This window comes from Bubalus kerabau, chromosome 10 (assembly GCF_029407905.1).
Source record: "Bubalus kerabau isolate K-KA32 ecotype Philippines breed swamp buffalo chromosome 10, PCC_UOA_SB_1v2, whole genome shotgun sequence".
Taxonomy (NCBI): Eukaryota; Metazoa; Chordata; class Mammalia; order Artiodactyla; family Bovidae; genus Bubalus; species Bubalus kerabau.
The window spans coordinates 89,261,057-89,273,133 of record NC_073633.1 but is presented as its reverse complement, the minus strand read 5'-3'; the positions used below and the strand labels follow the sequence as shown (position 1 = coordinate 89,273,133).

Below are 12,077 nucleotides of genomic sequence, written 5' to 3'. Positions count from 1 at the left end.
CAGCACTCTCTGAACTGGGCTCTTGCTTTCCCCCCCGGCTCACTGTGCTCTGGGCAGACAGACCCCAGCTTCAGAGCCTTTATGTGCTAGCTCCTTTGCCTAGAACATCGTTTCCCGATGAGCAGTGTGGCCCCCTCCCTGCTCCTCAGGTTAGTGCTTTCCAGACCATATTTATTTTATTTATTTATTTTTTTTTGGGATGATTCAATGTTTTTTTTTTTTTTTTAATTTTATTTTATTTTTAAACTTTACATAACTGTATTAGTTTTGCCAAATATCAAAATGAATCCGCCACAGGTATACATGTGTTCCCCATCCTGAACCCTCCTCCCTCCTCCCTCCCCATTCCATCCCTCTGGGTCGTCCCAGTGCACCAGCCCCAAGCATCCAGTATCGTGCATCGAACCTGGACTGGCAACTCATTTCATACATGATATTTTACATGTGGACCCACCCTCCCATCACTCCTGATGTTCCAGATTCCCCTATCGCTGTCCCCCCACCCCCTCTTTGTTTATCTCCAAAACGATGATTACTATCTGCCATTCTATGGGTCTTGCTTGTTTATTTTCTGTCTTGTTTCTATGCCACTAGAATATAACTTCTACAAGGGCAAGAATTTCTGTCTCTTGTTCATAGCTGTGTCCTCAGCACTTAGAACAGAGCCTGGTATACAGTAAATGCTCAATAATTACTTGTCAAGTGAAAGAATAAAGCATGGGCTCTTCCATGTGGTTCTGCTATGACCTCCAAATCTTCTGGATGCATCCCCCTTTTGCACCCCCATCCCCCAAATTGGAGCAGCATCTCAGCTCCGAGCCGAGTCCCACCCTCAGCCTCCTCTGTCTTCTGCTCCATACTTGGCTTCTTTGCTTCCACTCCCCCGGGCCCATGTCCAGGATGGGGGAGCTGTGTCTCACCACATCTGATGGTCTGAGTGTATTAGAAGGGGAGTTTTGCTTAGAAGTGCAAGGAGAGGGAGACTTTAGGAGGTGAAAAAGAGGGGCTCTCATGAACCGAGCATCTCCCTGTGCAGCCCCTCTATGTCTGTGATCTCATCTGGCCCCATAACAACACTGGGAAGTGGACTGTGTTCTGCAGATGAGGAGACCAAGGCCAAGTGTGCTGTGAGGGTACGAGATTTCACCCCAGACAGTGATCGGTATTCTTGCACCTTCCAGTGATCCGTATTCCCTTGAACCATTTCATCACTCCATCCAGTCCCGCTGTCCTTCCCCCCCTCACCTTCCCGCTGCTGCTGCTAAGTCACTTCAGTTGTGTCCGACTCTATGCGACCCCATATATGGCAGCCCATCAGGCTCCCCGTCCCTGGGATTCTCCAGGCCAAGAATACTGGAGTGGGTAGCCATTTCCTTCTCCAATGCATGAAAGTGAAAGGTGAAAGTGAAGTTGCTCAGTCGTGCCCGACTCAGCGACCCCATGGACTGCAGCCCGCCAAGCTCCTCTGTCCATGGGATTGTCCAGGCAAGAGCACTGGAGTGGGGTGCCATTGCCTTCTCCAATGCATGAAAATGAAAATTGAAAGTGAAGTCGCTCAGTCGTGCCCGACTCAGCGACCCCATGGACTGCAGCCCACCAGGCTCCTCTGTCCGTGGGATTTTCCAGGCAAGAGCACTGGAGTGGGGTGCCATTGCCTTCTCTGCACCTTCCCGCTAAGTTCTATCAACTTGGTTGGTCCACTAACCAGCAGAGTGGTGAGCTTCCTTCAGCAGTGTGGGTGTTTTCCTGTGTCTCAGAGGTGGGAGATTGCTTATCTGTGGTGCCAACCTCTGGGTCCTGCTTCCAGGGGCTCATCCTTGCATGTTGGCAAGGGGTGAGGGGGTTGGCAGAGCAGAGGGTGGGGGCCACAGGCCTTCTGGGGGGCATGATCAGTCCTCCTGTGGTGTGGATATCCTGGGCTTCTAAAACAAGTGGTAACAAGGACCTGCAGGGTGCAGCCTGGGTGATGGGTCCTCATTGTGAACCTCATCTATTTTGAGCTTTATGAATCACAAAGCAGGGAGTCAAATGCAGCCAAGAAAATGGCACCCCTAAGGAATGAGCAGATGGACTCCGGGGGCCCGCCACCATCTCAGGAAATCAGGGCTTCAGTCCCTTCCAGTCTCCTCCCCCGTGGGGTGAGTGATAGCAATCCCCTCCTCCTCCTTCCCCGTGAGCCTGAGAGTCTGGTGGGCATAAATGAAATAATGATTCTTAAGCATTTTGTTCCTTGTATAAATCCAAGGAAATGTGATGAGCTTAACTCCTCAAAATAATAAGCAACCAGAATAGAAGACTGCACGTTTGTATTTTTTAAAGAAACTAGAGTCAGGTGGGGAAAAAAAAATCTGAGCACTCATGATGCAGCAGGAGGACTGTCTGCCATTGTCTGTGGGATTTCTCCCTCCTTTGCACCATGGCTCTATCTCCAGGCTCCTGCGTCAGAGAGAGCCCGTGATGGATGGACGGATGGATGTGGCTTGTCGGGGTGTTTCACCACGATTTCCCTTGGGGCAGCCTGTCTGTCGGCAGAGCACAGCCTCCCCAAAGATGGTATCTCTTGCAAACTCGACAGCTAACAGACAGCTCCCCTCTTTGTATATTTCCCCAAAGAAGAACTGTCTTAATCTGTTTTTTATATGGCATATTTTATTATAATCCATATATGACTTGCAGGTTCCCAGTCCTCCATTCCGAGCCAAAAAAAAAATGCACGAGGAGTCAGAGGCTCCATGAGTCCGTGACATCCGAGCGTTAGCATTTTTAAATGACCTGGGATTTAATTACTCACCGTGCTCCCATGTTGCACTTTTGGGTTCGTCTTGCCTGCATCCTGTTAATGAGCTCAGTGGCTCCAACAGCTCAGTGGAAGCCTTGCATTTGGTGCGTTGGGTGGCAGGCTTGGGGCACCTATGTCAAAAGTCTGTGGCTTTGATCTTTACCCGAGAGGATGGCTGCTCCGTCCACAGCCCTGGAGAGAAGTCATTGCTCTTCACTGGTGATTTTTTTTGTTTTGTTTTGCTTTTATTTGTGCTTTTCTTTCTTTTTCTTTTTTAAAAAGACTTCTATGCTTCAATCCTTGTTTGTCTAAGAGGTTTTTTCTTATTTGGAAACCGATTTGCTTCGGTTTGCACAGAAGCTGTCTCTGGTGTGATGGATCGTGCTGGAAGTCACCCAAGGAGTATCTCTGTTCCCAATTAGAAGTGGAGGCAAAGCTGCCTATGGGGGCCCGGAGAGGCGGCTGGCTTGGGTGACAGCTGCTGCCGCTCTGCAGAGAGTAACGATCCGTGGGTTTATGTCCATGTGTATAAAATCAGGCTAATTTAAAGATGAATTATGTGTGTGTGTTTTAGACCATTTTCTTTTAATGTTAGGTGTTTGATGGCTCCTGTCAGGTTATGTGGTCCCCAAATTTGCTTGAGGATCAAAATGAATACGCTTTTAAAAAATTATTAAACCCTATATCCAGATGAACCATATTAGAATAAAACTGAATCAATGATGTCCCTACGGGCTGCGTAGGGAGCGTGTCTAGGACATGCATTGTGCAAGAGCTTGGACCTGTTACTTTATTTTGCCTTCATGCTGGGACCTCCTGTGGTCCAGAGGCAGGGAGTGTACCCTCTGCTACCTTATGGGGAGGGCACCGTCTAGCCTGTCACTCTGACCTTGCAGGCCTTACCCATAGTGCTTTGAAACCAGGTTTGCCAGGGGTCAGCTAGAATGCTGTTTGGGAATGGCTCTCAGATGGGTATCAGGTAGACAACGCTAAGAACTGTATTTAAAATGTCCTCCCGGTTTTGAGAAGCAAAATTTTAGCAAATGTTGCTTTTAATGCTATACACCTGTAGTGTTTCATAGGGTAACCACCAGTCACGTGTGGCCATGGGACACTTGAAACGTGGCTAATCTGCATTGAGTTGTGCTGAAACTGTAAAATGCACACTAGATTTCCAAGATTTAATGTGAATGAAATAATGTAAAATATCATGGTAATATAAAATATGGATTACATGTTGAAGTGATAATGTTTTGGATATATTGGGTTAGATAAAATGTATGTTAAGACTAATTGTACCTGTTGCTCTTTGCTTTTATAAATGTGGCTACTAGAAAATTTAAAATTACATGAATGGCTTGCATTATATTTCTGTTTGACAGTGTTACTGTGCCATTAAGTCAGAATCATTCAAACTTCAATGATAATAACAAATAGCATTTGTAAGACACTTAGAACACCCGGGCTCTTTACATATATGATCTAATTTTGAATCTTAAGTTTTAAATAGGAAAAAGGGTGAGGAAAAAAATTGATAGCCTCTTTTCCCCACTGTTTCACACACTAGTTTTTGTGGGGATCTTTTCAGAGTTTCTTTATGGGGTATATTACCACATTTAATTCTCATGCTAACACTATGAAATAGATACTACGATAATTCCCATTTAACATATAAGGAGACAGAGACTTAGAGGTTGAAGTAACCAGCCTGTGGTCCTTTGGCTAAAACATGACAGGGCCAGGGATTGACATCAGGGGTTTCTGAGAGCAGAACATCTATGAGCCGATTAAATACTTTGGAAAATTTCTCTGTGACCCTGGGAAAGTCTCTATGTCTTTCTGGGCCCCACATTTCTCATGAAGTGATTGGACTCTGGATGCTGTTGGGGGGATGCTTCTAGCTCTTCAAATGTAGGAGAGCCCATTCAACTCTTCCCATTTTGCTTCTCTTCTCCCTCTTGCTTCTGACCTTGTGCCCATCTCGGAGGGCCAGGACCAGAAGACCAAGAGGGTGGATTGAATGATCAGAAAGCAGGATGGAGGAATAGCGGGGGAGGAAGAAGGAGCAGGGGGAGGAGGAAGAGAAAATTTCCTAGCGATGGAGAATTCTGTGAGTTCAGTACTGTTGTGCTGAGTGAACACCCCATAGAGATGTTCACATAGAATACAGTCAAAGACCTTGACACAGACCTGCCCTCGGCCTCAGCAAAGGTCTGCCTTTTATCTTGAAATATGAAAACTGTGGAGAGGGTCTAGGAATGCAGTGAACATGCACGAAGGTTTGGAAAAAGACTTTTCATGGAAGGACCAGATAGAGGCAAGGTGAAGTTCATACAGACTAGCAATTAGAAGAATGGGTTCTGAGGCAGACTGGGGATAAGGCGGGATTTTGCCCCTGACCAGCTTTCTGATACTGGGCAAGTTCTAAGTCTCCCTAAGCTGCAGCATCCTTATCTTGAAATGGGATGATAACTGTACTCACCTCTCGGGTGGTGGGGATTAAGTGATACACGGCAGTAATAGCTGACACAGTATGAGTGTTTACTACCTACCAGGCATTCTGCCACATGTAGATTGTGTTTATCTTCCCTTGTAGTTCAGTCGGTAAAGAGTCTGCCTGCAATGCAGGAGCCCCTGGTTCAATCCCTGGGTCAGGAAGATCCCCTGGAGAAGGAAATGGCAACCCACTCGAGTATTCTTGCCTGGAGAATCCCACGGACAGAGGAGCCCGGCAGGCTACAGTCCATGGGGTCGCAAGAGTCGGACACGACTTAGCGACTAAACCGCAACCACCGGGCATTCTGCGTGTGCACAAACACATCAGTGCTTGTTGGGGCTGAGACTGCAAACTACTGCTAATACAATGAGTGGGGCTCTCATCACCATCTTTACTGCGTCTAGGAAAGATCATTTGGCTGCATTCTTGTCCTGCTGAGTGGCTCCTGGTGAAGTTACTTAACTTTTCTGAGCCTCGGGTGACTCGTTTATAAAATGAGATAATTAAAGCAGATGATCTGTAAGGCCTTCTCAACTGTAAAATACTGTGCGGTTCTGGAAATAGAATTTATTTAGTGTTGAGAAGGCTGAGGGGGATACTAAAATATGGACTTCATATATATATAAATATATATATATATGATTCTTATAAGTTTGAAGGATGGTGAACAGCTGTTCTCTTTTGGCTGAGGACAGGGCATGAGGCAACACATTTTAATCGTTTGAGATTAGACATTTGGAAGACTTGGGAGAAAGACTAATGTATCACTGGAGCAGGCTCTAGAGCTGCACACTTTGAACTCATCAAGGCAGACGGTTGGCTATTTTTCTGACACTGAGACGTAACTTCATCACACAGTCCTTCCCTGAAGCCTTGATCTTAAATAGATACCCCACCCTCCACGGCCCCCAGCACCATATTCTTCCTTCACAGTTCACCGTGTTGTTTTCCTCCATAGCACTCATGACACTTTGCACATTTATTTTGTACTTTCCTGGTAGCTCAGACGGTAACGCATCTGCCTACAATGCAGGAGACCTGGGTTCGATCCCTGGGTCGGAAAGAATCCCTGGAGAAGGAAATGGCAACCCACTCCAGTACTCTTGCCTGGAAAATCCCATAGACCGAGGAGCCTGGTAGGCTACAGTCCATGCGGTTGCAAAGGGTCAGACACGACTAAGCTACTTCACTTCACTTCGTTTAGCACTTAATGTCTGTCCTTTTAGATTAAACCATGTAAAAGCTGGATTGGTCATTATTTGGCTCATCGCCTGTGTACCTGTTCTAGCACAGTGGTTCTCACATAGCAGGTGCTCAGTAAATGTTTGCAGAATGAATAGATGGGTGAATGAGTTTCAGGGGCGGTTGGCTTGGCGGTAGTGCTTCTTGATAGAAGTGAACCCTCTGCTTGCCTTTTTTGGTAAGAAAAATTCCAAAGACCTTACCTTTCCAGAATGTTAGATACTGTTTCTCCTTCCCATCATCATCTCCTGGGGTCTGATCACACGTGCGTGTGAGTTTCTTCAGTTTTGATGGGCTGCCGAGTGCCCTTCCTTGTAGGCTGGTCAGCCTGCATCTGGTTCTAGTGGAAGAGACAGAAGGGGTACGTGGGGTTTCATTTGAGGGAGAATAAAGCCCGAGGGCTTCCCTGGTGGCTCAGATGGTACAGAATCTGCCTGCAGTTCGGGAGACGTGGGTTCCATCCCTGGGTTGGGAAGATCCCCTGGAGGAGGGCATGGCAACCCACTCCAGTATTCTTGCCTGGAGAATCCCCATGGACAGAGGAGCCTGGCGGGTTACAGTCCATCGGGGTCACAGAGAGTTGGACATGGCTGAGTGACTGAGCACACCCATACAAAGCCCAGTGGAACATGGCTTGGTTGTGTTGACTCTTTCCATTTGCTCCCCCAGATCTGCTTTTTGTCCTTCTTTGCACTGACCTGTGCCCCCGGAAGTTGACCTCAGTGGCTTTCTCAGTGAAGTTCCCTTGACCTCTGGCTTCCGGTTGAGGTTGGCCAATGGAAGGACGGAGCAGGAAGACCAGGGAAGGAGAGAGCGGTTGGGCGTGTGTGCCTGGGTTCTCTGGCCCACAGGCTCACAGAACTCCTACATGAGAGCTTGCCCAGGCTCTCTCCAGGTCTTGCAAACATGCTCTCTCTGTCTCTCCAGGAATAGCAATGCTCATAACTCCCTACTGTTAACTCCCCTGGGTGCTTCCCCATTCCTGTCCCCTTGTTCCTGTCTGCTTTTCTGTGAATAGTCCCCACACTGGACTTCATACAGATGGGCCATTCGTTCCCCCGGCCATTTGCTGGGGCACCTCACCCTTGTGGTCTTGCACCATCTTTCCTGATAGAAGGTTGGGACCATGCGTCTAATTGCAGGGTCTGGGGGTATGAGGTACAGGGTCCAAAGAGAGGGTTGGAAGGATATTTTGTAGTTAATCTGAGTGCGATCACCTGTTCCTGAGGTTTCTGTTTTTAATGAAACAACAACGACAACAAAACTGACCAGAAGACCTCCACCCATCCTCTGGGTAGGAGATGGGAGGACTTCTCGAGAAAGGGGGTTCAGTGTCTCTCTCTGGTTTCTCTCATGGGCAGGGCTGGCTCTGGTTGCCACTGCTCAGGTGACCCCATGACCTCCAGCCCCAGGAAGCCAATCAAACTCTGATGTCTTCAGAACACACGGCCCGACTTGCAGGCACTGCAGCTCCTGGCTGCTGATTGGGGGCCTGTTAGGCATCCGCTCTTTCATTCTGTTTCTTCCCTGGGCTTCAGAGGCCTTTACTTCCCCGGTGAGTTGATTAGAACAGCCTCTCTGAGGTTGAAATAGCTTTTCACGGAGCAGACTGGAGCTGGGCAGCCAGCATGGCCGCGGGGAGGTCATGGAGTTGACAGATGAGAGTTGGCATGGAGGGAGAGGATAATAAGGCTTGAGGCCAACATTGGTGCACCGCTTTAGAGTTTTCAAAGTGCTTCAGTGTGAAGGAACACATTTATGCTCCACAAAATGGCCTGGTGGGGGGGCTGGGCATTGTCAACCTCACTTTGTAGGTGTGCAAAAAAGGGCTGGGGGTGGTCCTTGAGAGCCTTGCCCAAAGTCACAGGGTCAGAGAGTGGCGGAAGCAGGACAGAGACACTGCCCGTCTGACCCTGTGTCCATCAGGTGCCCCTCCTACCCAGCCTCCGCTGTCTCTGAGGGAGCAGGCAGGGCTGGGCTCTGGCTAGGAGACTGGGAACTGGAGATGGAAAAGCCGGACCCAACTTCAGTGTTTGTGTTCGACCAGGAGGAGAGCACGCAGGATGCCTCAAGTCCTTCTCAGATGCTGCGGCTCCTGCTTGCCCCCCTCCTGTCCCTCCTGTCCTGAGTGGGCTGACGCTGCTTTTCTATTTTTCAGAAGTGGAGCTGCCCCTGAAGAAGGATGGGTTCACCTCAGAAAGCACCACCCTGGAAGCCCTGCTCCGCGGTGAGGGGGTGGAGAAGAAGGTGGACGCCAGGGAGGAGGAGAACATCCAGGAAATACAGGTATTTCTGTGCTTGTGGGGTAGTGGGGGCCAGCTGGGAAGGGGGTGACCCCGAGCATCACTGCCCTGCCTCCAGAACTGCAGTCCCAAGTTGGGGCCTCCTCTCCAGGGCCAGGACTGCGTCTCCACTGCTCCGAGGCACCGTGGCTGGGAAGCTGGCCTCTGTCTCCCCGTTCATCCACTCAAAATGGAGTTTGGGAGCCTGTGTGTGCCAGGCACTGTGCTATGCCCTGGGGACACAGTGGTGAAGAAGACTGACCGAGTCCTCTCCCTGGCAGGGCGCCAGCAGCAGAAAACTTGGGTGGACGGCAGCCAGCCTCCCAGGGAGCTCCCCCGAAACCCCTGCCTCACGCCCCATCCTCCTCCGCTCTAGTTCACTGGCCTCCTTGTCCTTCCCCGGCCCGCCACTCCTCCTTCAAGGCCAGTGTAGAAGTCACGCCACCCCCTGCCTGGCAGGGTTGGTGGCTCCTGTCCTCGTGTGTCCACCACCCTCTGTGCACAACCCAGCTAAGGCTGTCACCAGGCAGGGTCACCAGGCAGCCTTATAATGGTGCACTCTGTTTCTTCTTTATGTTTCTTGAGTCTCCATTGTTGGCACAGCAAATTGTAATAATATTAATACAAATATGAAATACCAGTGTTTAATAATTAAGCATAATGAGATTATTAAAATTAAATCACGTTTATACTTTGCATTAAAATTTTATATTTTATGTTGTACATGTATATGGCTATAAAATTACATCTTTATTATTAATTTTGCATTCAATTTAATATTTATGTATTAATTTATTAGCATGGTAATTAAATGACTACCAGTTACATGTTTGGTTTGCTTTGTAAGGACCGCCAGCATGCGGATTCTGTCCAATTGGGGACTGGGCCTTCGTGTTCACCATTGTACCCTTGGGGCCTTGCATGAGTCCAGCAGAGTTAGGTTGCAATAAAGGCATTGAATGAGTCCATGAACGTGGCCTCCTCTGCAATTCCTGCCTTCAGATAAATATGTGCTAAGTCGCTTCAGTTGTGTCCGACTCTTTGCAGACCCCATGGACTGTGGCCTGCCAGGCTCGTCTGTCCATGGGATTCTCCAGGCAAGAATACTGGAGTGAACTGCCATTTCCTTCTCCAGGGGATCTTCCAGCCTCAGGAATCAAATCCGTGTCTTAAGTCTTCTGCAGTGGCAGACCGGTTCTTTACCACTAGCGCCACCTGGGAAGCCCCAAAAGAGAACAGGCTCTGTTCTATCTAGAGCCTGAGCAATTAATCACCAGGCTCCTCTGTCCGTTGAATTCTCCAGGCAAGAATACTGGATGGTCGAGTCTCTTCTGTTTGGTCGTCACAGCATGGCTTCTCAGAGTTACAGACCTACTAAAGATCCTTATTGATGCAAACCTTTATTTGTCTGACACACCTTGGAGTCATCTTCAGCCCTGTCTTTCTCCCATACCCAGTATGCGTGCATCAGGTGTCCTGTCCACTGCTCCCTTAACGCAAGTCCAGAGTGTAGCTCTTCTCCCCATATGTTCTGCTGCTACCCTGGTCCAGGCTCTCGCATCTCCCATCTGAACTGTTGCTGTTGGTTTCTGAGTGTCCCCTGCTGATGACTGACGGGGGCCTTCCCTGTGTGCAGAGCCCTGCACTGGACCCTGTTCTCCCGAGTAAAAGTCATGTCCTGTCCCCTCCCTCTGACTAGCTGCTTCCTCGTGCAGGCTCACTGGGCTCCAGGCACCCCAATCTTTCGCTACTCACTCTTTTTTTTTTTTTTAAGTTTATTTTATTTTTAAACTTTACATAATTGTATTAGTTTTGCGCTACTCACTCTTACACCAGGCACGCTGCACCTCTGGCCGTGCTCTAGCTGCTTCCTTTGCCTGCAAAGTCCCCTCCCCAGACGTCTGCTCGGCTCTCACCCTCACCTTCTTCAAGTTCAGCCCCTGTCTCTTCTGCTCTGTGAAGCTTCCCCTGACTGCTGAATGTAATACCACATCGTGTGTCCTCCCCAGCCCCCAGCAGTCCCCATTCTCTTACTCTGCTTTCCTTTTCTTTTCCCCCAAAGGGTTTATCATCTAACATAACTTACAATTTACTAATTCATTATCCTATTGTTTGTTTTCTGTTTTTGTTTCCAGCAGAATGTAAACTCTTCGAGGGCAGAAATCTCTTGTCTATCTTGTTTGCACCTCTTTTGTATCTCAAAGCCTAAACAGTGTCTGGCGCATAGTAGTTCAATTCCGTTCAGTTCAGCCGCTCAGTCATGTCTGACTCTCTGTGACCCCATGGACTGCAGTAGACGCACAATAAATATTCATTGCGTGGATGCACGAGTGAACAGATTCCTGTGAGTTGCCATCCCCCGTCCATCCCCTCTCCATGTCCTGCTTTAATAGCTGACCTTTCATCCCCAAATGCAACTCTGCTTGTACCACACCCTTGTTTAAAAAACTCGGCCTAACACGCTTTTGTTTCCTGCTAAATAAATGCAAAATGATGAGTGTGATCTTCTTGGGCCTCCTCTCTTGGCTCCTAACCTAGTTTTCAGGCTTATTTCCCACGATTCCTTTACTCCTTCTGTTCTCCAGCCTTCTTCCCTCGGTGCCTCTGGTCATGCTGTGCCCTTTATCTGGCGAGCCTTTTCTTCCATCGCCACGTGTACAAATTCCTCCCATCTATTAGGCTCGGCCCCAATAGCACCTTCCCCGTGAAGCCTTTCTTGATCACACCCACCCCCTAGTTCTCTTTTTACCCCTGGCATTTAGAGCACCTAGTATTTTCTTTTTCTTCCTCTGCTTTTTTTACTCTTCATGTATTATACCCCATTTTTTGGACTTTTAGGTCTTTGAAGTCACCGTCTGTCCATCTGTAACGCCGGTTAAGAGTATTTTTGCACAGTTAGTGTAATTTGACCAAGTCAGTGAAGGGACAGAGCCATTGCCCAGAAGTCCTGTTGCTCCAGTGATAGGCAGCCCCTTCTTTTTTGGGCTGGAGATGAGTTTGAGTCCTTCTCGGGCAGCATCAGGCCAGTGTGCAGCTTGTCATTGTTGAATCATCACCATCGCCCTCATCCCTGATGTAAACTGAAAGCCTACTGTGTGCAGAGTATGGGGCTGCCATCCGCTGTGCTAGAAGCCAAAACCAGGACCAAAAGCCAGATGAGTGTACATGTTTTTATTGACTTTGATTGTTAAAATAAAGTATGCATGTGGCAAAGGAACCTTTTTGTTCATTTTCCTTTCATTCATTCATTCCACCAAAATTTATTGAGGGCCTCCTC

At 48.4% G+C, this 12,077-nt stretch overlaps 1 protein-coding gene across 5 annotated transcripts in view; it reads left to right on the top strand.

Annotated features, from left to right (window-relative positions):
- The window catches only part of DPF3 (double PHD fingers 3), a 291,918-nt gene that overhangs the window by 148,140 nt on the left and 131,701 nt on the right, over nucleotides 1–12,077 (top strand). For all 5 annotated transcript variants that reach the window (XR_008699677.1, XR_008699675.1, XR_008699676.1 and 2 more), the window contains exon 4: nucleotides 8,677–8,804. Coding sequence is in view for 2 of the 5 variants with exons in the window: in XM_055538553.1 (XP_055394528.1) it covers nucleotides 8,677–8,804 (128 nt within the window). In the remaining 3 variants the exon portion in view is untranslated. The remainder of the gene's footprint in view (nucleotides 1–8,676; nucleotides 8,805–12,077) is intronic.